Below are 21,515 nucleotides of genomic sequence, written 5' to 3'. Positions count from 1 at the left end.
CTTGATGGCTTTGACCAAGCCATAATTTATACGCTCATACCTGACATTATTTAAACTAGTCTGTGGAGCAGAGATGACACTTTACTATTTGAGGAAAGCGGATGGACGACACCTCTATCTGAAACCTTGCACATATTAACCTCTGCTATTGTGACACTGATGTGGAAACATACAGCATACATCTGAGCTATATGTTATGAGTGTAAAAAATTATTATTATTGGTGAGAGAGATATAGAGAAGATGTAGTTTGGTTCTGAGTAACACTTTTCAATTTTGTATCCAATGCATTAGTGATGTTGAACTAAAGCCCTCACACCTGCTCTGTTATATCATCATTTATATCAAGCACATATTCTCTGTCCAGTTGTTTTGTATTTTCAAATTATATGACGGGCACAGCACATCAGCTTCAGCTTCATACCATGGTCTGTGTTAACGTTTCTGTCCCAACTTCCTTTTTTTCAAGTCATGCTGAACAGGAAACACACCCAACCATTTCACATCAATGTTACGTCAATAACACAGCACAACAAAGCCCTGCAACCTCTTCTGGGTGCCTCTCACAGTGAGTATTTACTTTCCGCAGAAGACAGGCAGTTTAACTTCAGAACTTTTGTAGCACGTAAGCTACCAGATGTGATAGACAGAGCTGAAGCACTGAGTTCACTCTATACAGTTTCAGGATGTTGGTGGACCTCAGAAAGTCCTCCTTGGATCAGATGAAGCTGATGGGCCTGATTGATCTCACTCTCATATTGATCCTGGCGTCTAATTCAAAAGGTGAGTGACACATTGAGTCGATATGTTTGTTTTATATTTTATTTCATGAAGTATGCTCTTTGATAAATATAAATTCTCTTTTGGTTTTGGACCTAGGCTGGGATATTCATGTCTCTAGACATATCAACGCAACCTTGGGTTCAAATGTGACCATACCATGTATGTTTACCATTCCACCCGAATACCAACCTGAAAGTGCTAAAGTTTACTGGAAAAAGCGTGAGGAAAACAACTATGATTCCAATACAAACGACAAAAATCCATATGTTTTTCACCCGAATAACACACTTGTGCTTGAGAAGTACAGAGGAAAGACCGAGCTCGTTAAAAGTGAAGGAAACTGCTCCCTCAAGATCTTTAACATCACGAATAATGAACAAAACATCTATGTGAGAGTTATCGCAAATGGGCAGAACTTCAGCTTTTATCATGGTTCTGTTTCCATTTCTGTGTCTGGTAAGACTTTCAGTAAAAACATTAAAACAAATCATTTATGTCATGAATCAAATTGACTAAAGGGAAATTAATTCAAAACCTTACATGTTTCTCCCACAGGTCTCGTTCCTGGTCCAACTGGTCAGTTTTTATTCTCTCATTCACATTCATATACTTTGTTTCGGTACTCCTCAATTTGCAAATAGGCTGTTTAATATTTCTATTTTTTTTTGTTAGATATGCCACAACCAATTCCCAACTTTCAATCAACAACAAGTACGTTTTCACAGGTTGATATTCAATATGTCTAAATCTGTAATTTGGTTTCCTTTATTAATAAAATTACTTTCCACGGATATAGTTTACTCCCCAGTGGGTACGAGCCAGGAGCCTCCACCACAATGGCATGTGGCCATCTATGTATCAGTGGGTGCAATTCTGATTGTTATTGTTGTCGTTGGACTAGTCTTTGGCATAAAACACAAAAGGTAACTTAATTTTGAACTAATTAAGAGTGTTTGTTTGACGAGTGATTGTTTTTCTTAAGTAAATCATCTGCAGACATCCTAAACTCACCTTTCAATCAATAATGTTTTTGCTTATTGTCACTTTACTTTGATGTTTCACCCTCACATGTGCAAACGGATGCATGTGCAGAGTTTGACATTAGAAGGCTGTTTTTACAGTCAAATTCTAACGAGAAAAACTTCAAAAGCTCTTCAATATGAGATTAAGGCGAGCACAATTGATCCAAAGCAGAGTCTTTTTTTCTGTCTGGAGGGGGGGGGGGCTTCAAATGTGTTGTAAAAATATTTGTATACAAACAGATGAAAGTCTAATATCTTTTTCACTATTTTCACAGGTCAAAATCTTTTACCAGGAAAGATTCTGGATATTATGCAAATTTTAGCCGAGCAAACCATTTCAAAAGGTTTGTTTCTTGATACAATTGTGAAATCAAATTAGAATGTAGATATCATTTGTTGTTACTGTGTACAAGCAATACAGAAAGCAAAGTTTAATACTATACTCATGAAGACTTTTGACTCTGAAAACAGCTGTTCCACCAGATATGTGAATGTGAATTGCTGACATAATGACACATTTCTGATCTCCTGTCTCTCAAGTTGGAATCCAACCTGGTGTCTTTTGTCTTTTCAGAGAAGCATCTTGCAAAAAACAAGAGCACAAGGAACCTTCCGAACTGAAGGACATTGATGAACCTGTCTACATCAACATTGAGGTACAATACCCCCACTCAGTTGGGTTTTAATTTACTAAGAAGATGGGAACTAAGACAAAAACCACAGCCCAATATGTAACCCAACGTCTGTCTTTGCAGGCCCCTCCACATCAGAATCATCAAAGTACGGATCACACAGACAATATCTATGGAAATGTGGATTATTCAAAATAGTAGAAAAGCTGCTTCTCACAAATCTATTTGGAACTTCATTTTGAACGGTTTATCTGTATCCTGCATGTGTAAACATGGTTTTGTTATCACGAGTAAGAAAGGAATCAGTGCATCCTCCAAAGGATTTTATGAGATAAAAACTACTTGTAATTAATAAAAACAAAGCAGAGTTACAGTTAGTCTTCTGTATTTACTGGCTCATGGTTGCAGAAATTGTGAGAGGGCATCCCCCTCAATCTGATGGGCCCACCAAGAGACGACCAGAAAGAGACGAAAAACAACTACAATTAGACTACCACAAGAGACAAAAAATGGCCACTCTGTACGACTACACAGTGAAAAAAGAAAACACAATGAGGTGCAAAACTACAAAGTCAAGCAAGCTGCGGCATTTGTAGTTGTTTGGCGTCTCTTTCAGTCTGGATGTCCTATATGATATAGATGATATTTCTTTATATCATTTCAATTTACAAGGCTTCAAATGTGTCTTAACACATTATAACTCATTTTACAAATGTGCCCTTTTGTGTGACCTGCAATCAATGTTCACCTTTTAATGCTGTGACCTTCCCTTCACCATAACCAAGCGTGATACAGGAGAAGATATCAAGTGTTTCATTATCTTATGACCGGAGTTCTGTTTTCTGTGGAATATATTCATGTAATCTGCTATGTTCAACTGTACAGCTGTGCAACTTCACTTGACACATTTTGGGTTATTGATGCATTGTGTTTTTTCTAGTCTTTCTCAAGATGTTTGTCAATTCACTTCCTGTGTCATCTGGGCAGGAGCTGAAACTTCCGTTTTCTTTTCTGATTCAGTCTCTTATTTAGGGATTACGTTCTTATTTGTAATGCCATTTAATTTAGAACTATCATATAGAATAAGAACTGTACCAAACAATAAAAGGTTAAAAGTGGATGTCATTGTTTGTCCAATGTGTTCTACATTTAGAGAGCAATAGCCACATTTCGATTAGATTTTGCTGAGGATGAGCCTTTCTTGACCTTGGTTGTATCGGTGTGCATACTGGAGCTGGCTTATCATCAATGCTGATAGTCTCTTGTCCTAGTTTTTCATTTCATTTGTTCAGCAATTTATCTTATGTGACAGACCAAACTAAAGAAATTCTTATGCCATACTTAAAAACAATATTTTACACTATGTTCAGCTGCGCCTACAATCCCTTGTTGCAATCTGTGCATCCCTGAATGTTAACTTACGTAGGTGAATTTTACTCATAGAAGCAAAATTCAGAATTTTGTCAATTTACAAACTTCTTAGAGTTGCAACTCAAAGACCAGTTACGTATTCAAAAGCTATTAAAAACACAGAATATATAATGTCTTCTTTGTGAGGTTTGACCTCATTTGACTGACCATCACTTCAAGACATGCCTGAACAGCAAAGCTGTGCAATTTATAAATGGAACTTCCCCCACGGTTCATTTCCTCAAAAGGAAATGTGGTTACAGTTCCCTGAAAAAACCCACTGACTGATAAAGAGCTAAGGTGACATGTGGTAAAGTAAAAAATAAATCTTCTAAGATCTCCTCACAGGTTTTCTCTATGGCACACTGCGTTGGCTGTCAGTGACTTCGGGGCCATTAGTTTGTCATTTCATTTTACTTCCTGTTTTTGTGAGTTTTCGCATTATTAAACATTTTTTTTTTTGCATCTGCCTGTCTGGGTTCTGCATTTGGCAGTGATAGTCTTGAAAATGCAACAGTCCTTTTAGTGATTCATCTTTTCCCATTTTTTCTTGTGTTTTTTCCAATCGGCTGTGACACAGAATGTAGCGTCTGTGCATTAATGGAACACTGTGTTCTGTGGAATTCCTTTCTGTATTCACATGTTAAACAGATGACAAGTAACAAAGTAATCACATATTGCAACAACATCCGTCTCTTGACCTTCTGCTGTATCTGTTTAACTCACATTATGAGCTCAAGGCTTTGTAAAACATTTGATAACGCTTTCAGTTTTAAAGGGTGAAGCTGGACTATAAATATCACATACAAACGACACTGCACACATCTTCTCGAAGAGAAGGTGCACTCAAACAGCTATTAAAAGGATTCAGAGGTGAGGGAGTTGTTGGTGCAAAAATACAACAAGCAGTTTAATGTATCTTTCATTGCCTTATGCCTTTTTTTACACTTTAGATTTCTCTTCCTCATCAGTGATGGAGCTGAAGTTGTGGTTTTCCTTCCTGTTGTTACATGGTGAGTCTTACATTAAACATTCTTTTGCATAAAATATTTTATCTTACACTTAATGATACATCAATGTTCTCTCTTGTTTTCAGTGATCCATGTCCAGACCTCTCACGGCATGTGGGCAATAAACGTACCGACAAAGATTCCTGTCGTGCATGGCTCCTGTGTAATTATTCCCTGCATCTACATTTACCCCAGGCCCAACTCAATGTTGAACAGGTGGAGAGGATACTGGATGAACAAGAATAAGATTGTCGCAACCAATCTCCGCAAATGGAAACCGCCCAAGGAATACAAATAGCGAACCAAGATTGTGGGAAATCTGCAAGTAAACAACTGCACCATGCTGCTGGATGGAGTCAGGAAGACTGATGGCCCTTTCTACTTCAGGATTGAAATGCCGCAATACGGAAGCTTCTCCTTCAAAAATTATCCAGTATCCATTCTACGTGAGTATTATTGATTACTTTAATCATTTTTAGGGCAGCACACTTAGATTTTTGGTAAATATTTGAATCACTGTAATATATCATCTTGATATTCTATTCAAACTCTGCAGGCGAACCAGAGCCTCCATCTCTGTCTGTGGAGGTGAAAGCTAAAGTAACTGCCTCCTGCTCTGTGTCTCACCCCTGCCCAATGTTTCTCCCCAAATTGACCTGGAGCCGATCTGGAACCGTCACCTCTCGATCAAAGAAGCTGAATACGTGGCAGTGGAAGACGGTGTCAACCCTGACCTTTCCCCCTCGACCCACTGACTTCGACAAGCCTTTAAACTGCACAGTGCGGTACAGAGGAGGGAAGCAGGTGACGAGCTCCGTGATTCCCAGAATATGACGTAAGCCCAGTGCAACTGGAATTCATGTGTCAACAAGTTTCACATCTGTAGCTTAATGTCTCTCAGATGCTACATTTGTAAAAGTTTACTCTCCATACAGATGTTGAGCTGAAAAAGAAATACTACCCTGATGTGATATGATTACAGTGAGATACTGTTTGACCCAAAAGTGAATTATAAGTCCACATTCTGAATTAAGAAACACAATCAGTCAGTTAACACTTCACTGCACACTGTAATGTCATTTGAAAGACCTGAAATGCCCGACCTCTTGATAGAGTGTCACTCTCATGATCAGTTATTTACCACCTCATATCTGGTGTGTTTACTTCAGTAATGCTTAACTGTTTGATGCTTCTTTCAATATGATTTATTGTGTCTTATTAAAATGAAATACCATGAAATGATTAAATGTTTTATTGTGTAAAAACAGAAGGGTATGATGGAGAAAGATGCCCCCCTTGAATTTCAGTATGAATATGAATAAACCAACACAGTTTTGTGAGAATGTGTAATACATTTAGTCATAAAAAAAACTTGATTGTATGATTTGTTGATATATATTTTTAATTATTTCAGATTATTAAATGTTTCAGGGCACCTATGAGGATGAACTTTCAAGGGATTGAAGAAAACAAATCAACAGGCAATATTTAAATTCTAAAGATGAAATATGAACAACTTGTGGGCGACCCTTCACAAACCTTTTTTTCTTTATCTGAATGCTAAAGATTGCTAAATTAGCAGTTAGCAAATAAGTTGTAAGCAGTTTTTCAGATTTCATGGTGTTATTGTTTTTTACACTGCGATATAAATCAGACTGCATTAAACTGGGAAGACGCCTCTGGGCTTTTTGTCCACATTTTTCTAAATATTACAAGGCTGTTGAGGAATAGTGTATCTCCCGAAGTGAGTTTGCGTTTACAGTTTCTGATCATTTGAGGCTTGTGCCAAGAATAGAGTGATGTTTGGTGTTTCAGTCTTTGAAATGTGTGATCACAGTACTCTTTTTTTGCACCTTACACAGCGACCAGCTTCCCCTTTGGCTTCCTGTCTTTTTACCATTAACACACTTTGAAAGCATCAAGCATTTTCCACATTGACCTGAGCACACTCAGACTATTTTTACTTTATAACTTGTTTCAGTTGATTAATGAGTGAGTATAATCTGTGCTGCTGCACATACTCATACATTTACAGTAAAGCTAGTCAGTTAGTACGGCATTGAAATGATTCTTCCTTGAGTGTATTGACATTGTGATCCAACTGTTTTTGTGAGGCAAGTACACACATATTATGTTCAGCGCATCTGTGCTGTGCTGTGATGAGCAACAGGGACCATGTTGCTTTTGTAGCCTGTGAACAAAAAAGTCAACACTCAATGTACTTAACGGGGTTATTTGGCCGCAAGCCAGCATTTTGTATCTTCAACAGCTATGTTCTTATCTGTCACTCTGATAAAGAAACCACGCCTGCAAAAGAGGAACTTAACAAGGTGTAGCTTGTGCAGCAAGGGTTGTTATTGGGTGACACATTAGCAAATAAAACAGGGCAGTAGTTTAATGGGGATTTTTTTAAAACACATATGTTACTTATGATCAGACAAGCAGTCAGGGAAAAGTTATTTTTAGACTTGAACAACTTAAAAGAAAAAAAAAAAAAAACATATACAGTATGTGAATTACAGGAGACAGAAAAATAGAATTTGACATTTATACAGAAGATATCATGTTAATACTTTGACAGCTTTCTTGACTCACATCAGTTGGACAACAGTGGGACTGCAGCTGTTCCCCCAATGAATTCAACAAAGTTACATATTGGCGTAGATTGCATCATCATCATCATTCTGTAGGAAACAAAATGAACTCACTCTCTTCTCTCATGCATGTAAATAATGAATGAATGAATGAAGACAGCTTAACATACCTCCATGTTGCCATATACATGATCGTTGGCATAAATGCCTGCGCAATGTACATCCTCATAGCTCTTCTCTTTTCTTAGGGCAGAACCAATAAAAAACATAAACACACAGTTTATTTAAGGTCAGCTTCGTTGTATCATTTTATATCATTAGGATTGTTTTGTTCAAACTGAGGTGAATGACTGAAACCTTTTAGGTGCAGAATACTGAGGGAGCGCCACATCTTTGTCTGCCTTCTCTGTACTAATGTGAGGTGTTAGTGCACTCGCAGATCTCCCCCTGCTGGGAGAATAATGGTTTTTAATTTAGGAACATGAAAACAACTATTGAAACTTTTCACAACAACTGAAACCTAACGATGCTAACTGCAAAATTCAATACATCTGAAGGATTTTGCAAGCTGAGTTTCTGCTACCACGTGGTCAGAAGGATGTGCTTTGACTATTATTGAGAAGTAAAATCATTTTACTACTTAGTTTAAATGACGGGAAACATTTTTTCATAGCAACTTACCATTTTTTAAAAACTCTCACTGATATTAAAAGCAACACCAAAATCCCGCCTGCTCCAGAAGCGATGACAATATAAAGATTCGGCATCTTACCTGTCCAAACAGAAACCATGTGGTGTCAATTTTTCTCTTTATCAATATAAAACGTATGCCTCTTCTCTTGAGGTGTGTGTCATGCACTTCTGGAAATAATAAAACATCTTCCTTACTGTTATCAGGTAAAGAGAGTGTTAGGTTGGCATTGCCAAGCGTGTTGTTTGCCAGACAGTAAACGACCCGGGAAGATCCAAACTCTGCCTGCACAGTCCCGATGGTAACGGAGCCATGTTTTTCTACCTTGATGCTTGGCAGGACCCTGTCAGAAAGCACAAAATAGACCATACTGGCAGGCTGGGACTCTGCAATGCACACACACTTAACCATATCCGCCTCTAAGGAGCAGGAAGAGATCGTCTTAATCTCAGGCACATCTGTAAACACAAGAATGTACTTTTATGAGATACTTTTAAAAGAAAACTCTCCTTTATCAGTGCATTTCTTTGATTGTTTACTTACATAACACATTGAGCCGCACAGGGTTTGATTTGCCTTGTCCCATTGCATTGATGGCAGTACAGAACACGGCTCCTGAGTGTCTGGAGACATTTGGCAGCGTGTAGAGATTTCCTTGATGCAGTTGAGCACCCGTCTCACTATGCCACTGATAGGTGGCTGGGGGGTTAGCATCACTGGAGCATCTTAGTCGCACAGCTTCCCCCTCCTTTACTTCTGACTTGTGCTCAATATTTACATTCACCGGGGCGTCTGCATGGAATCATACAATAATACCACGATGTAGTACATTTGTCTTTTACGAAGCAATGTCAATGCTGTGCTGATGTCAATGCACATAAACAAACAAGATGATAAGAGTCTACAGCCATGCTAGCATCTCTGTGAGGCTGTACATACAGGGACAGCAGTGCTTTGAGCTATCAAACGCTACCGTTAACTTTGCTAAATGCTCTCAATGACATTGCATGACAGGTATAATGTTTATCATGTTCAAAATCTTGTTTGCATGATAATATTTGATAATTAGCACTATACACAAAAACTGTTCAAGGCTGATGGGAATGTCATTAGTTTTGCAAGTGTATGTACCAAAGTATTGTAAAAGAAAAAGTCACCAAAGCTATAACAATTGGAGAACATAGATGTCTGCAATTAATCCAATAGTTGTCCAGACATTTGACTCAAAACAACAAATGTCAACTTTATGTTGGTGCTAGAGAAAAAGTCAAGGGATCACCAACATCAGTAAGATTTATCCTCTAGGGACCACGATTGACTGCACAAAATGTCAAGGCAATCCATTCAATAGATAATGAGATATTTCAGTCTTCAACCAAAGTGGTTGGACTGGCAGAGCTAGTGTTGCTAAAAAAGCAATAGGAAAGGGCCAAAATAGGCCCCTTACACAGCAGCCATTTTGACACGTAGCAGGGTAAACAGAGGTGTTAGCCTGCTATATGATATCAAAATGGCTGCCGTGAAAAAGGCCTTTACCTTTATAAAGCTGGGAGGTTTTCATTTGTGCATAGAAGATACACAGAATCAGACAGAATTTGCTCTCCGTCATGCAGCCAGCTCATCCAATAAAAAAGACAGTAAGGGACAGCGAAATGAGTAATGTTTATGTCAGCAGTTTTTTATAACGGCCACAAACACTTACGTTTTACTCTGAGGAGCCTTTCTGCTTTGTGGTGCTGCCCTCCCTTGTATGTCACGGTGCATTGTAAAGGCTTGTTGTGATCAGCACTGGTAGGGTGAAAGTTCAGAGTGGATGTTGCTGTCCAGTGGCCATCGTCCAACGGCTGTGATTGGAAATGTTCTTCTCCAGGGAGGCTCCAGGTGAAGACAGGTGGTGAAGTGGGGCAGGAGAGAGACACAGAGCAGGATGCAGACACATTTTGACCCTCCATTACCTCTTCCTTCACTGAGAATTGGATGGGATTTAGTTCACCTGTAACAATAAGAAAGACCATGATAGGCAGGCAGTGGAGGGTACTCTACTGGGCTGTTCCACTTTGTATTACTACCAAACACTGGACTGTATGGTAAAGGCATAGCATAGAAAGAAAAACATTTCCTGTTTTATTCAGGTGGTGTTGATGCCATGTGCTCTTGCGATGTTGCGGTTACTTTTTTACTTCATCAACCCCATGTGCTGCCCCAAATCTAAATTTAGCTTAACAAAAGGCACTTCCCCCTCTGATAAAACTCTAATTCACAATGTACTTTCCTCACAAAATCATAGGTTTTCAGTCTGATTTCCAGATTTAGACAAATAGAAATGTTGGCTGAACCATTTGGGCACAGGATTTAACACATAGGAATTCTCAAAATGGGCGGCATTCAATGTGTCGTGTATCTGTCTCGAGAAACGAAACTGTTTCAGCTGTGTTTTGATCAAAGTTATTTGAAGCAGAGACCAACCAGTTACAATAGCACAAATAAGGAAGTGGGAATCAAAACCAACAATTGAAACCTAACTGACTACTGTTACCAACACAGTTGTATTGTCAGAGGACTTTGTTTAAGCTTATAATTACAAATTCAGTTTTCGAACACAACTGACATAAAAATGTAAATGTGTTGTAATTACTTCTTTGGAGACTTGGTTGTTTGCATAAACATCTGAAGTAGAACAAGTAACTAAATAACACGACGAAAGAAACCAAATGAATGTTGTCCTGATTCACTGATTGCAACACGGTAATTAAAAAGAGACGTCTGTTAAAATGCTGGAATTAACTGTACACTTACATAAGTCTGGTTAGAGTTGTTGTTATTACTTACTAATCATTGTGATGGAGACTGTGTTCTCTCTGTAGGAAAACTTTTCATAGTCTGCCATTTCAATCCTGAAAAAAAAAGGCCCTTGGTCATTTTGTTGAAGGGGATCAATCTTCAGTGAACAGCTCTTGTGTCTGACATCTCCCAGCAACTCTGTCCGATTCCGATACTGCTGCATCCTTTTCGACTTGTCTGGGTGATAGATGAGCTGATGTGTCGCCTCGACCCACATCCCCGTGAACTCAGTGATCTTCTTGCCTGGATTTGGGTAGTTAAACGAGCAGGGGATCACCACACAGGATCCAGGGAGACCTTTAACTGAGGACGGCACCTTAATTGTCCAAGGTGAGGCTTCAGTTTGAGTAACTGTTGCAGAGGAAAACGGGATAAAATGAAACAAAGACAATATAGAGAAGAGAAGGACTTGCATGAAAAATACAAATTCATCTAAAAATCTAAATCTTGCCCCGAACAAAAATGATATTAAGACATCAAAAAGACAAACATCTGACTGTTTAACTGCATTTCTTGTGAGCAACAAGATATTATAGCTGGCTTTACAGTGTAGAGAATGTGCCATACCTTTAAAGCAAAGGCACACAAAAATCATAGACCATTTGACAGAATCCATCTCGCCGTCTGGGGGTCAGACCTGTGAATAAAGTGACAGATATTTCCAAGCTTGTCAGGTGCCACAGTCATTTCCCTCTTGTGAGCGACGACTCCTCCAGTTTCCATTCCACTTTTAATACAGCACACACACACACACACACACACACACACACACACACACACAATGCGCCACACACACATTTAGAATTGTTTTCTGGGGAAGTCTTTTGTACTAATCATCATTATTATTATTTGTTTAACCATGTCTTGTGCTCTAAACTATTCTCACCTAAGCTGTGTATATAAAAAAGTTTGTTATTAACATTTAACACTTTTTAAATGTTATATCTGTTCTGCATCTGACATCACAACCCTTGACTTCATCACAAGCTTTGCCATCCTGCTGCTCTCACTTCCTTCTTTGGAACTGATACCATTTACTGCTTTTAAATCAAAATTGAAAGCAATAGAGGCAGGTTCCCAAAAATGTAAATGTTTTTTAAATTGACTCGGTTACATTACTCTCTTAACTTTTACTTTCTTTTAACTTGTCTTGTTTTGTGTTGTCTGTCTGTAACTATGTGTCTCTGATGCTGCTGCCGGTCTTGGCCAGGTCTCCCTTGAAAAAGAGATTTTTAATCTCAATGGGACTCTCCTGGTTAAATAAAGGTTAAATAAAAATAAATAAATATTGGATTTATTTTAGTATTCATAACTTCTCCACTTTTAGTTCTGTCAGGATTGCTCCCCACTTCATGAAGCCCAGTTGCCTTTGAGATCATCGCCAACAACAACATATTGTTGGATATGGAGAACTAAAAACCTCATTCATGGTTCTTTTAATTATTCGTTTGATATTGATGTAAAGCCTTATAGCCCCATTGACGGGCCGCCGTTCGTTAGTGCGAGCCGACTCTGAATTCAATGAGATAAGATACCTTTACTAAAGAAGCACTAATTATTACAACAGTGAGATTGTAAAATGACTTAATTATGCACAACAGTAATTTGTCTATCAGTGGGGTGTCACTGTTTTTTATTTACTTGCTAATGAATATGTTGGAGACCTTTTCTGATACATTGTAGTTTATTATTTGACAGCAATAAAAATAAGTGGTTAAACCTCAGATTAGACAGTACAATGACCCATTTTTACACTATAAATAAATCAAGAGGCTAAAACAGAATCAGATGGAAGGTTTAATGTATTTATCCAACAAGCTTTCTTACAAGTTAGTTGTATTTGCTTCAGAGAAATGACTCTAAATAACCTTGAGAACACTGTGCTAAGATACAATACATTGATTAAAAATCCATGTGGTACAAAGATAAGACAACAGTGCGGATTGAAAACAATGACATGTAAACTCCTTGAAAAGTCCACAGACGATGCAAATGATGTCACTCTCTTTTAAGATATGAAGCTCTTCTCACAGAAAAATGTCATTACTCTACCTTACACCTTTGTGTGTTTCACGGATGCAGAGATGTTAGATTTCCTTTGCTCAGTTCAGCCTTGATCAGATCGATATTTGCTCTAATTGTGATTATCTGAAACAATACAGTAAATATATTGTCACTTTTGCTTCCATTTCACACCTAAAAAAGTTGATCCACTGATGCGTCATTTCCTGGTTATGGGCTCACACCTAGTCTTGTGGTGAAAACTGTCTCTATGACAGACCTCTCATGTTGCAGTAGCATTACAGGGGCTGTTTTGCCATTATCCCTTCAAACATCACAACTGACAGTATCTTCTTGCTGAGTTGAAGATGTAATTGTCCGCAGTGAATTCAGTCATTCATGAGGCTTGATCTCCAACAAAAGCAGGGTTCAGCATTTCGCCCATATTTGGATAAAGGCTGTTGCTCTCTTGGAGAGCTAGGTCCACGTAGCGGATGCTGCGAGTGAGGTGGACCTTTTTCACAGATAAACTCTGCTTTGCTTTTACTCTCCAGAGAGCCTCCTCTCGTTGTGTCAAGACGTCCTCCAGCTTGACCGTGTCCTCTTCCTGGCGCCCCCGGGACAGTTTCTTGGGAGTAGGAGTGATGAAGCCAGTGGACACTGAGTTTCCCATGGCAGGAATTGGAAATTCTGTGAATTAAAAAGCAGGAAATGTACCAAATGAAAATGACACATTACATGAAAAATACAATGCTAAACTGTAGAATCCACACATAGTTTTTTACCTGGTAACTAAAACAGGTCACGGGGATGTCCCTCCTTTCCTCTGGTTTGTCTGCTGTCCCAACGTTAAATGAGAGGTGGTCGGACTCCTCCATTTTAAAGACTGTCCTGCGGGGCAGATTGAAGGCCTGATCTTGTCTGTCATCAAAAGAATAATTAATTGTATCTCTCTGGGTGAGAATAAACACGGCAGTAACAATACAAGTTAATCACTGCTGATGAATGGTTGTATTAATCAGTCGGTCAATCAATCACTGGGAAATTCCTTGAATCACAAACACACAGTCAAAGCATATATACATTTCATCAAGTTGTATGTATTTATTGTAAGCTTAGGTCTTTATCATCAATGTTTGAGTTTGATTTCTTTTGTTTCAGGTTGCATCTTAATGGTGTACGAAGTATAATATAAAGTATGCTGTTAATATAAACTGTATACGATTAAGTACACATGCCATAGTTACATTTGTTAATAATATTTTTCTCCCACCTTTTCCCTTGAGATGGTTCGTGTCACTGTAGCCCCTTTATGCAGCATTTAAACGTTTCAATGAGTATATGGCTGGATTGTTTTGTAAGCAGGGACTGTGTAGAAATTATTGACCACAACATTTGGGATGGTGTACTCCAATTTAAACCTTAATGGGATAATAACTTTCTCATAGCACCCCCATTGACCAACAGAAGTGAAAATAGCAATCTCCAAAATTACGACGAAAGATACGTCTGTTTACTGAATATTTCAGCCAATCTTTATTTTTTAACCAGGAACTGTCACCGTCTCTATGTATGACACATTCAAAACATTTTGGACATATTTAACTACTATATTACTGTAGTTCTGCTTTCAGTTGAGATGCAGAATGAACTGAACGCGGGGTCTACTCGCTGGAGAGATACATTCAAACACCAATAGGCAGACATATTGATCCTTTTAGTTTCTCGGTAATTTTGATGAGGAGAATAAACCAAACATGTGCCTCATAGTTTTCCAATAGTTTCTTTCATGTGTTTGAATTTGATCATATCTGTTCTGATGCCAGCTGCTAAATAAGTGTGATGTGAGGCATCATCTTTTGAAAGTTCCAATTTAAAACCCATGTTCTTACTTGGAAAAGTCTCTAAATTCAGATGCATGTCATTTCTGTATGACAAACAAATGCCTCTTCAGTTGGCTCGGCTGTAACAGATGATCCTGATAAGTGTCAAGAAAATGTATGGTTTATCATTTAAAGAACAATGGCACCGATATGTGTTTGTTTTACTGCATGATTAAGTGGGAGCTGTGTTGTTGTTGAGGAGAACTACAGAAATTCTTGAACTTTCCATCACACTTGTTATCTAATTCAGTTTGTTTCCTGTTGTTGTTTCACCTTCCCCCTTCTGTGACTTCAGCTACTCTTAAACAATCTTAAAGCACCACCATCTGGCCGACACGACTGAATGAGTACTTAGAGTGCACCAATCATCCATGGCCGTTTGTAACCACCCATTGTCCCATTGTTTCTCTGACAAGTACAAAAAAGGTAGTTGAATAAAAGAGTAAGCGCTGCATATTTGATACTGTTGAATATTTATGAGACTAAAGTATGAATAAAAAAGGTTTACATACCTCTTGGGGAGGACACAGGCATTGCCAATCAAACAATGAGGAAGCAGTCACAACAGACTGAGTAAGAATCTAAATTTAATATACAAAGAAACATGTTTGCTGAAAAATCAGTTCAGTAGACAGGAGGTCGTGGGTGATGGTGGATTTATATTAGATGTGGGGGTTTTTGTGTTGAGATGTAAAACTTTTAAAACATATTTTTCTTCAAATTAAAATTAAACACTTTGAGATTTGGTGCAAAATGTTGCAAAATGATTATCACACATTCACACAAGACATCAAACTGTTTCATCACTGGCCATAATTATCAACTGAGAAACCCAAACACAGCGCCTCTAATATCACAAGCAAGAGGACAGAATATGAGTTTAACAACCTCAACAACAGTCTACTTCCCCTCATAAATGTAACCATTTAAAGTACAAAATGCTGATTGTTGACTCTTTGAGTTGCATTAATCAATAATACATGAACTTTAAGTCAAATGACGACATGTCATGTTGACGGGGTCAATAGCAACAAACACACAGTTTGTACCGATAACTTTGTATCCTCCTTTAGAACAACAAATTCAAGCCTTTAACAGCTAAAGAGAAACAGGCTTCTCTCAGGTGTGAGAGAATAGTTACATCACATTTGCACTTGGTCATATATTCATTAACATGTGATCTACATCTGGATATATTTTCCCTGGAAGAGGACTGAACGCATTTGAATGCGAGGATCAGATCTTAGGAATACATTTAATCTGTACAGTGTGAACACATTCTTAAGAAAAAATGTTTCCTGAACAAGTTGAAAGGATATCTACTTTCAAACTCTTAGTCCTCAAGTAAACCAGGCAAAAAGCTACAGATAAGCCCTCCCTTTCAAAAAGGAAAACATAGAGCTCATTGTTTCCTTTGACCGAAGACGTATCGTGTTTGTTGACAAGCTGTTACAGATCCAGTGTGGGTGGATTAGATAGAACAGACAGATAGATAATAAGGTACAATTTATCAATACCTGATACAGATCACATGTTAATACCAGGTGTGAATGGGGTCCACAAGATATGGGACAATGATGTTGCGTTACAACTGCTGCAACTGTGTGTGAACAAGTTTGTTTTGGGATTTATTCGGTCCCCTTGTGGCCTAAAAAAATATGAATGCAGCTTTAACGTGTACAAAATGCATCTTTGAGTTAATTTTGGTTTAACTGTAAGAACATCTCAATTATCATTGTCCAAAATAAGTCTCTCTGACAACTCTGGTGTAGAGGCTCCATCTAGTTGAAATAATATCTATAGCCAAATATCTTTTCATAATAATTAAGTAGCATATATCTATTATATTATATTATTCATTATATTGCAACTATATTTTGAGTTGCATGCATTAATCTATTTCTTATGTCTGTTATTTATCATTATCGTTTGTTTGTGTACAACTTTATGAGAATGATTATTTTTTAAGAGTTCAGGCAATTCATATAGGCTGTGAAAGGAACCATTAAAATAAAAAAGATGTGAATGTATTATGTGTTGTTTCAGATGTGATTCTGTATGAAGACATTTTCAATACCAGTATTTTCTATTTAAATAAATGGCTCTTGCATGTGAAGATGTGTGCTGTTTGAAGAAGTTCCACCCAGCTGTGTTCTAATTTGCATTTGGCAGTAGCAGAAACACTTTATGTTCTTATGTTTTGTGTTTATTTTCATTTTAGCATCCATTCTATTACACCACCAAAACCTCAGAAGTATGGACAAAGAGACAAGGATGATGATATTCTGTCTGCTTTTGGCAGGTAATATATTGAGGTCAGCTCTTTGTTTCCAATCTCATGTCTACATACACCCCATGTAAAAAAAAGAAAAAGAGAGTATGGCCAAAAGGAGTCTTTTCTTTATCGCATGCATATTTCTCTTACAGCTATTAGCAGCCCTGTGCTTACTGGAGAGTGGAAGGCGAATGTTGTGAAAGATCTTGACGTCCTGGTCACATCCTGTGCATAGCAGAGCTCCAAAGTGGGGATGGCAGGTAAAAATATGAATAGAGCTACACTATTAAGTGTGTTTTAATTATTTTCCTTCATCATCATTATGTCATTTTCTGTATCACAATTAGCATGTGGAACCGGCTGTCCAGGCTGTCTCGCAGGTGAGAAATGTGGTTTGTGATCATTTTTGTATTTTTCATCCAGAACACTGTCATAGGAACTTTTAATTATACTGATGATACATTTAATCTGTGACATTTTCAGAATCCGTTCTGATGTCTCAAGACCATCTCGTTCTGATCAAAGGTCTTTATCTTTCTAGATACTCAGTGCCATTTTCGTGTCTTTCTGTACTCTCCCTGCAGCTTTGTGTAGGACGCTGCGTGGTTGGCTTCACTGTAATTTGCATTTCTGTGCACATGTTTGATGCTTTTCTGGCATTCTTGATAAGATGTATTTATATGCCTCACAACATTTGCATATTTTCTGTTCTATTTTGATGATTGACCGATTTAATAAGTTCATTTTATCACTTGATTTTTATCACACTCTGGTCTTCACAGTAAAATCAAACTTAACTTTTGATCATGTATTTTACATTTCTTATATTTTCTGCATTTAAATGTTACTGATTTGTATTACATACAAATATAACAGAAGGTCTAAAGAGGACCCAGTGGATTCAAGTCATACAGTTCATAAAATACAGATATCATATATTAAAGTACAGTAATGTCATTCTTTTTCTCCCTCTTCTTGTTATTACTGTTGTTTATGGTCCTCAGCCAGCCAAAATCCTGCAATTACCAAGAGGTACTATTTAATTGCCATTGATTTATTCCCAATAATTACATACAGAACAGTGGCACGATCAACATCTGTGACAATAATGACCTCAATCTTTCACAGGACCTTGATGACGGGGACGATTACATGAACACTGCCGACCTCAACGTCGATGGAAACATATGAAAAAACACCCAAAAAATCAAATCATGCTCATAAAGGTCATTTGTATTAAGAGCATCGTAGAACTGCAGTTTTTATAGGCAACTACTGTGGTATTCTCTGTTATCAAGCAAACTATATTTGATTCTTTCTTTGATAATTACATCAATTAATAATTCGGGAAATTAAAATTCATTAGTAAGTGCAAATTTGCTCAGTCAGAGTACTTGTTTGTTTGTCACCATTGTTGGGCCTCAAACATAACCAAAATGGCTTGAAGTAAACACATTCTTAAGAAAAAATGGGTTTTAAGAAGTGATTTAAAAGAGATTTCTGAGCCTCCTCAGACAGGTCGTTCCAAAGCAGAGGGGCCCTGATGTCAAAAGCATGGTCACCTTTCGCTTTCAGCCTCGACTTTGGAACAGCTAGAAGGGCCCCACCTGAGGCTCTCATAAGCAGTCAACTCATAAGGGGTCAACATTTCCTCTATATGTTTTAGTAACAGACGCATCTATGCTTTAAAAGTGATCAGTAAAATCATAAAAATAAGTTCTGAAACGAACAGGGAGCCAATGATGAGAAGCCAGGATTGGGGTGCTGTCGTCTGTTAAAGCCAGTGAGAAGCCTCTAGCTGCTGCTGCGTTCTGAACTAGTTGGAGGCGAAAGAGTGACTTTTGGTTAATGCCAGAGAGGGAGGAGTTACAGTAGTCAAGTCTTGAATAGATGAATGCATGAATTACTTTTTCCAGGTCAGGGTGAGAGAGAATCAGTTTGACCTGATACAGATCACATGTTAATACCAGGTGTGAATGGGGTCCACCAGATATGAAACAATAATGTTGCATTACGTCTGCTGCAACTGTGTGTGAACAAGTTTATTTTGGGATTGATTCTGTACCCTTGTGGCCCAAAAATATATGAATGCAGCTTTAACATATAAAAAATGCATCTTTTAGTTAATTTTGGTTTAACTGTAAGAACATCTCAATTAATTAATGAAGCCAACTCCACTTTCAGTTCTCACCTTCAGATTCTGCTACTGATTAGTTCGTAGAAAAAGCAGAACAGAATATAAGGAAATGTCAATCTCTATACAGATTTAAGCAGCGACCGTATCAAAGGGCGGCAACGAAAATAAACATTGTACTTCTGCAGAGATATGTGAGATGACTGTGAGACTGTGATGAATCAGTCTGTGAAAGGTTACGGTTGTAACAGTACATACAGGTCACCAAATGATAATGTCCCTAAAGATAAAAACCCTTAAAATGAAACAGGGGTGAGAGGAAAAACGTTCCCACTTTGACAACGTTAATAAGAGGGTGCTGAGAGGGTGATTGGCTGCAATCTGCCCTCCCTCCAGGACTTGTTCGCTTCAAGGACCCTGAAGCGAGCAAGAAGGATTGTAGCCGACCCCTCTCACCCTGGACACAAACTGTTCGTGCCCCTCTTCCATCTGGCAGGATGCTGAGGTCCATCAGGACCAAGACCACACCCCACATGAACAGTTTTTTCCCATCTTCAGTTGGGCTCATCAACTAAGCCCGGGACCCCCACTGACTCTGTCATCCCCAGGACAATTTCCTACCGGTCACTCCCCTGAACATCCCTTCTAGGTTTCTTATTTAAATACACTCGACACTTTTACATAACACTTACATCTCACTTGTTTATAGTACTGTTATCTGTTTGTTTGTGCGCTTTATTTTATATTTTACTTTATTTTATATTTTACTGTAAATTTTAATATGTTTCTAATTTTTGCACTGTGTTGATTGTTGTTGATTGTTTAATGTTATGCACCACCCGCCATGTCAAATTCCTTGTATGCACAACATACCGTGGCAATAAACGGTTCTGATTCTGAAACTAAACGAACATGGAGAGTCAATAATCATGCCAGCATGTGTGGATGAAAATGTCTGAAACAAACAAAACAAAACAGCAGCCGTGTCAGCCAAGGAAAAAGAGGGGGATCCATGTTGAGATGGTGTGTCTGAACCACACTAGGCTCAGGTGGGGCTCATCAGCTGCCGGTCAACATCCTGAAGGACAGAAAAGACAGCAAACAGGACACAGACCCCTAAAGGGAGAGGTCGTCACAATAAGGAACGTGGGGGCGCGCTTGCAAGGGTGCTCTGACATGGCAAAAATGGGAGATACATGGGTATACTTAAAAGGTCAGTGTGTAACATTTAAGCGGAGGGGGTTATTGGCAGATATTGAATATAATATTCATAATTATATATTAATCAGTGTATAGTCACCCGAAACTAAGAGTCGTTAAGTTTTCCTTAGCTTAGAAAAAGCCATTGATATCTACAGGGAGCGGGTCTTCTTTGTCAGAGGCCCGATCCATTCTGCACATGTGCGGGAGCTCCTCGCGGGAAGACCTGCCCCTGCTCTGCCTCTGATTGGCCTGCTAAGCGCTAACGTTCGCCTGTAGCTTTGATACTAACTGACGCTTCGACAAAGACAGGCCCGGGAAGAGCGTCTCAGCCACGGCAGCTCACATTTTTGTTCCCGTGGTATGAAGGAAGACTACCGAATGACAGTAGTTTAGTTTTTATTTTATTACGATTTTTCTCTAGCATGTCTTTTGCGTTTTGTTATCTGAAGGTAGGTATGCGTTCCAAAACCCAGTATTAAATGAGCCAGGTGCCAAATATTCAAAGATCGTAGTATTGAGAAGCATCAACATTACTGGTGTTCTTATTAGTACTGTTTTAATGTTTTGATGTCATTCATTTTCACGCTGCAGCTCGTTTTTACTCTGCTCTCTCTGTCGAGCTGAGCTCCTCCAACTACACACAAACACACACGCAAGCGCGGGCAGATAAGTTGCTTTGGTGAAGTGAAGGATACTCGAGTTGACGGCAAGTACACTTGCTGCATATGGCAATTAAATATGTGTGAGTAAAAAGCCAATACTTTATCAATACGCCAATACTTTATCAATACATCTGCACATGTAAAGCGTAAGTGAAACCTAATTCAGTCGGCCACCGCCGCAATGCGTACACATGCACAGCACGCATGTTTGGGCAAAAGCCTATTTTAGTAAACTTCTCTTCCGGCTGAGACAAAACAGCCAGTTGGACAGAAGACAGGAGGAATGACTGATACTGAAGGATGACTTTGTTCTTCATTCTTTATAAACTCTTTGCAAACATAACTGTAGAGAAAGAAAGCACTGACACAGCACCA

At 38.4% G+C, this 21,515-nt stretch overlaps 2 protein-coding genes and 1 long non-coding RNA gene across 7 annotated transcripts; 2 read left to right on the top strand and 1 right to left on the bottom strand.

The window, feature by feature from the left end:
- The first annotated feature begins 484 nt into the window (after positions 1 to 484).
- On the top strand, positions 485 to 3,554 carry LOC306699860 (uncharacterized protein). Of its 3 annotated transcripts, XM_079164634.1 has the most exons (9): positions 485 to 567; positions 679 to 782; positions 879 to 1,238; positions 1,338 to 1,358; positions 1,455 to 1,493; positions 1,579 to 1,705; positions 2,080 to 2,148; positions 2,379 to 2,460; positions 2,560 to 3,554. In XM_079164634.1, exons 2-9 carry the CDS (start codon positions 686 to 688, stop codon positions 2,632 to 2,634), a joined length of 870 nt encoding a protein of 289 aa, XP_079020760.1. In that variant the 5' UTR covers positions 485 to 567; positions 679 to 685; the 3' UTR covers positions 2,635 to 3,554. The 3 variants fall into 3 exon arrangements, with proteins under 3 accessions (XP_079020760.1, XP_079020759.1, XP_079020761.1); XM_079164633.1 differs by lacking the exon at positions 485 to 567 and having other exon boundaries at positions 614 to 782; XM_079164635.1 differs by lacking the exons at positions 485 to 567; positions 1,579 to 1,705 and having other exon boundaries at positions 614 to 782.
- Positions 3,555 to 5,806: 2,252 nt separating this feature from the next.
- Positions 5,807 to 11,581, bottom strand: LOC306699853 (sialic acid-binding Ig-like lectin 14). 3 transcript variants are annotated; one of them, XR_013767182.1, is made up of 10 exons: positions 11,550 to 11,581; positions 10,971 to 11,333; positions 9,844 to 10,134; positions 8,685 to 8,933; positions 8,339 to 8,599; positions 8,132 to 8,222; positions 7,808 to 7,900; positions 7,621 to 7,693; positions 7,452 to 7,540; positions 5,807 to 7,047 (listed from the first exon to the last, which is right to left on the bottom strand). XR_013767182.1 is itself a non-coding variant. In XM_079164624.1 (9 exons), exons 1-9 carry the CDS (start codon positions 11,575 to 11,577, stop codon positions 7,505 to 7,507), a joined length of 1,485 nt encoding a protein of 494 aa, XP_079020750.1. In that variant the 5' UTR covers positions 11,578 to 11,581; the 3' UTR covers positions 5,807 to 7,504. The 3 variants fall into 3 exon arrangements, 2 of the variants coding, with proteins under 2 accessions (XP_079020750.1, XP_079020751.1); XM_079164624.1 differs by having other exon boundaries at positions 5,807 to 7,540; XM_079164625.1 differs by having other exon boundaries at positions 5,807 to 7,540; positions 7,808 to 7,897.
- Positions 11,582 to 17,100: 5,519 nt separating this feature from the next.
- Positions 17,101 to 18,338, top strand: LOC306699868. The gene is made up of 6 exons (XR_013767183.1): positions 17,101 to 17,168; positions 17,294 to 17,401; positions 17,489 to 17,521; positions 17,625 to 17,666; positions 18,146 to 18,173; positions 18,270 to 18,338. It is a non-coding gene; the product is annotated as an uncharacterized lncRNA (long non-coding RNA).
- Positions 18,339 to 21,515: the final 3,177 nt, after the last annotated feature.

The sequence above is a fragment of the Pholis gunnellus genome (assembly GCF_910591455.1).
Source record: "Pholis gunnellus genome assembly, chromosome: 8".
NCBI classification, from domain to species: Eukaryota; Metazoa; Chordata; class Actinopteri; order Perciformes; family Pholidae; genus Pholis; species Pholis gunnellus.
Note: the sequence above shows the minus strand (reverse complement) of the source record. Positions and strands in the feature narration are given on the sequence as shown.

Excerpts from the sequence above, each read along its gene's own strand:
- LOC306699860 (XM_079164634.1), top strand. The coding sequence starts at position 686 with ATGTTGGTGGACCTCAGAAAGTCCTCCTTGGATCAGATGAAGCTGATG. Across the intron at positions 1,494-1,578 it reads CAACTTTCAATCAACAACAA|TTTACTCCCCAGTGGGTACG; the intron begins GTACGTTTTCAC and ends CCACGGATATAG. Across the intron at positions 2,149-2,378 it reads CGAGCAAACCATTTCAAAAG|AGAAGCATCTTGCAAAAAAC; the intron begins GTTTGTTTCTTG and ends TTGTCTTTTCAG.
- LOC306699853 (XM_079164624.1), bottom strand. The coding sequence starts at position 11,577 with ATGATTTTTGTGTGCCTTTGCTTTAAAG. Across the intron at positions 10,135-10,970 it reads AGTCTCCATCACAATGATTA|GTGAACTAAATCCCATCCAA; the intron begins GTAAGTAATAAC and ends TTATTGTTACAG. Across the intron at positions 8,600-8,684 it reads TGTGCGGCTCAATGTGTTAT|ATGTGCCTGAGATTAAGACG; the intron begins GTAAGTAAACAA and ends TTGTGTTTACAG.